Below are 3,790 nucleotides of genomic sequence, written 5' to 3' on the forward strand. Positions count from 1 at the left end.
TTCTTCCTTGGCATCTGTGTCACCCGCACTGCTACTGGCTTCTTCCTTTGTCAGCAGCAGTATGCCGACCATGTGATCGAGTGCACCACCATGCATAGCTGCAAGCCTTCGCCTAGTCCCATCGACAACAAGGGCAAGTTGTCGTAAGCAGACGACCCTGGAGTCGACGATCCCTTCGCCTACTACAACCTCGCCGGAGCGCTCCAGTACCTCATGATCACGCACCCTAAGCTTATGTATGTTGTCCAACATATTTTCTTGCACATGCAAGACCCGCGTGTGTGTCACCAGAATCCAATCAAGCGGGTGCTCCTCTACATCATGGCACGCGAGCTCTTGGAATGCACCTCCGCGCCTCATGGACTTTGGATCTTCCCACCTTCAGCGACATGGACTAGATTGGCTGCCCGGACACACGTCGCAAGATGTCCTTCTCTGTCTACCTTGGTGATGCTCTGGTGTCATGGTCTTCCCAGCGGCAGGCCACCGTGTCCAGGTTCAATGTTGTGGCTGAATATCACGGCGTCACCAACAACTGTATTTTAATAGTTCAAAGAGTTTATCTCACTTTTTCAGCACTTAATGAAAGTAAGTTGTATTGACGCATCAAGTAAAGATCAATCAAACAGGATGGAATGTATTTTATATTTTCTCTCTTGCCAATGAAATGTTGAATAACAGCCTCCTTGCTCCCGCCAATTGTTCCTAGGGGCATTGCTAATTCATGCGCGCATCGGCATGGTCAATTTCCGACAATTGGCCTTTTCCTGATTTGGAAGTCATAGAGAATGAAGCGAAGGATTAAATATGGTGGGTCCACCCGTGAAATTCAGGGGGTGATTAAGTGTGGATTAGGTGGACATGCATGCCGATTAGCAGCCTGGTTTGACACGTGACCAGGAGCGCTTCGCGTTGAAGGTTGTTGCCTATGGAAAAGAAGGTGGATCCAGGGGTGGGTCACACGCATTTAATATGAGTAAGAATGACATGGGTGCGACTATATTTTCGCGCGTTGTCATGTGCGGCCATGAAGGAGTCAATCTGTGTTCCTAGAATGCATGCTAAGTTGGGATTGGCTTGTGCTAGTAATTTTTTCTTCCCTAATTAACACATTCTTGATTAGAGCAACCATCACAACGTTATCACCTTGGCTCTCACTTTCTCGATTTAAATGAGGAAAAACATTTATTTTGTCACCTGCCACGTTTTAGAATTTGATAAAAATTGTGTGTTCTATGTCTCATTTCCAACAGATCACTCGAGTATCGCCTGCTCATGCGTCGACCACCTTCTGTCTACCCACACAGAACAAGGGGGGAGTCCTCGACAATAAACATGACATTATTCCTATTATCACAATTCTTAGATAAGATACCACTCGAGTATGGCCACTCCAGACAAGAGGATACTTTTCATTGGTATACGTTTCAGACGATCAATTTCAGAACATATGTTCATGTACTAAAAGTAGCAATGTGGCATGAGTTGTGCCGCTACCAAGATAAACTCATCAATACAAAAAGTTTCTACCTAGAAGAACTCAAGACCAATCAAGCATGACTGTCTAGCCAAGGGAACACTCGATTATTGCCGTGCTGAGAAGGGACTGCTCATCTCCATGCACTCCGGACGACCAAGTTCCATAGGACGCTCGTGGTTTAAAGTACGTCGCTACCAAGGGTAACACACCGATTTAGCAAGTTGCTAGATAGACTCACTCAAGAATAATCAAACACTAAGTAGTATACATGTTTTCTCTCATGCTAATGGTAAGTGTATGTCTTCTTTTGTCAATAGCTCGTGAAATTGGCTAGAAAGTAAGACTTTGTATAATTAGCTGGCTTGTATATACATCTCACCAACGACGCCGACCGAAGTGGCACCTGCACAGGTTACTTCTTATATGTGGATGGCATGGCTTGCCGATCCTACAAGTGTATGTGAACCTTGGGCATGATCCCTATCTTCTACCTTGTATGCTACTACAAATGGAGATTGCATACTGTATGCACAAATAAGGCTTACAACTTTGTTATTGTGTTTCCATGTAGGATGGTAAGATAGTGAAACATGGTCTTATAGTTTTTTTAGGCAGTCTGGCTTTCTTGCTCGCACACAATAGAATAATCGTTGGAAGGAGTTCTGTGTAGTAGGGTCTGCTACCCATGTTTTACTCGCTTAAGTAGGGAAGTATGAGGAACAAAAATGTGGCTCACGATATGTATGTGATCTGCATGGGAATTGACAGAAAAGCGTCGAATAATACCAGCCAATGGTTGACTTATTTTTATTTTTGTGGGATTTTCTATCATGGCAATCGTTTTCTAGTTAACTCATCAAGTAATTTTAGTACATTATAGATTCAAAATGTTTGACTATTTGTTGTCCATGATGACACATTGGCAATCCTTTGACCAAGACATTGCATTTAACACATCGATGCTCTTTAAGAAGGAACTATGTGGTTTTAGTTTAGGTTATAGGGATCCACCTATATGGTCCTAAATTCTAACTTCCCTGGCATTTCACAACATCCCTTTGAGTTGTTCGTTGAGACTGCAATCTACAGTTGTTTAACCATTTGATGCAAGCATCATCAAATTGTTATGCAGTAATGCATGTTTAATTAGTAATCTTATTCTTGGTGATAATGGGAAAATCTGGTCAATCTGACTACCTTTTTGGATTTACCTGATGATTTTCCTGCCATAAAATAGCCTTGTTACATATAATATGATCTACTCTTATGTTATTTTAAATCTAGCAACTTCAACCAATTAGCCATCCCTATAACTTGAAATTATATTGTTTCCGATTTTATTGGTGTATATTATTTGTGCATTAGCCTACAGTTTTGTTACGAAGTGCTATACGGATTTCATGCTAGAGATTTCAATTGTGATATCTTGCAAATGATGTTATATTGCAGGGTAGAATTATTGCTCTCCTCTACACTTGCTTTTCTAATTGTTTGCTTTCAATATTGAATGACGTGTGCTTAACTAATTCCACAGGGCATTAGGAACGATAGTGATGGTCGTGATAAAGGGAAAAGTGATGTTGAGTATGAACCTTCATGGGCTCCGGACTTGAGGAACTTATATGCTCCTGGCCCGTCCACGCTGGTACCTCAGGTAGTAACTGGTTTTGTATTTAAGTACAAGAGCTAGCCAAGACTTGTTGTTATTAAGATATATAGTAGTGTGATGTCTGCACCGGAATAGATTAATAAAAAGGAAAGATGGCATATTCCTTGTTGTTATGTCCAATGTGTTTGTGAGTCAAATAATATGGGCCCATAGTTGACTTACTTGTAGTTATGATGATCTAATGGTTATGCTTTGTTGATTGAAAGAGAGTAGTATATTAATGGCTGGATGTTTTGCTTTTATATGTGATTTTATAGTATGGCTATCTTTTCTCTAGTTAACCCATCAAGTAGTTTTATACTTTTAGTACATAATAGATTCAAAATGTTTGACTATGTGTTAACCATGATGACACATTGGCCGGCACACCTTTGACAAGCATGTATTTAAACGTGTTGATATTCTTTAATAAGGAATTATGTGGTTTAGTTTATGTTATATTGATCTTTCTATATAGTTCAAAATTCTTACTTATCTGGCAGTTCACCTCATGCATTTGAACTATATATTCATTTAGACTGGAAACTACCTTGTTTATCCATTTGATGCAAGCATCATCAAGTTGTACTGCACTAGTGCATGTTTGGTTACAAACCATAATCTAGGTGATAATGGGCAAACCCTGTCTATCTGATCATTTT

The 3,790-nt window shown here is 40.4% G+C and overlaps 1 protein-coding gene across 1 annotated transcript in view; it reads left to right on the plus strand.

Annotated features, from left to right (window-relative positions):
- Positions 1–425: 425 nt before the first annotated feature.
- Positions 426–3,790, plus strand: part of LOC119279983 (DNA (cytosine-5)-methyltransferase DRM2-like) — an 8,736-nt gene continuing 5,371 nt past the window's right edge. Inside the window, exons 1-4 of the mRNA XM_037561009.1 lie at positions 426–537; positions 1,367–1,418; positions 2,052–2,055; positions 3,015–3,125. Of these exons, the coding sequence (XP_037416906.1) occupies positions 426–537; positions 1,367–1,418; positions 2,052–2,055; positions 3,015–3,125 (279 nt within the window). The remainder of the gene's footprint in view (positions 538–1,366; positions 1,419–2,051; positions 2,056–3,014; positions 3,126–3,790) is intronic.

This window comes from Triticum dicoccoides, chromosome 3B (assembly GCF_002162155.2).
Source record: "Triticum dicoccoides isolate Atlit2015 ecotype Zavitan chromosome 3B, WEW_v2.0, whole genome shotgun sequence".
Lineage (NCBI taxonomy): Eukaryota > Viridiplantae > Streptophyta > Magnoliopsida > Poales > Poaceae > Triticum > Triticum dicoccoides.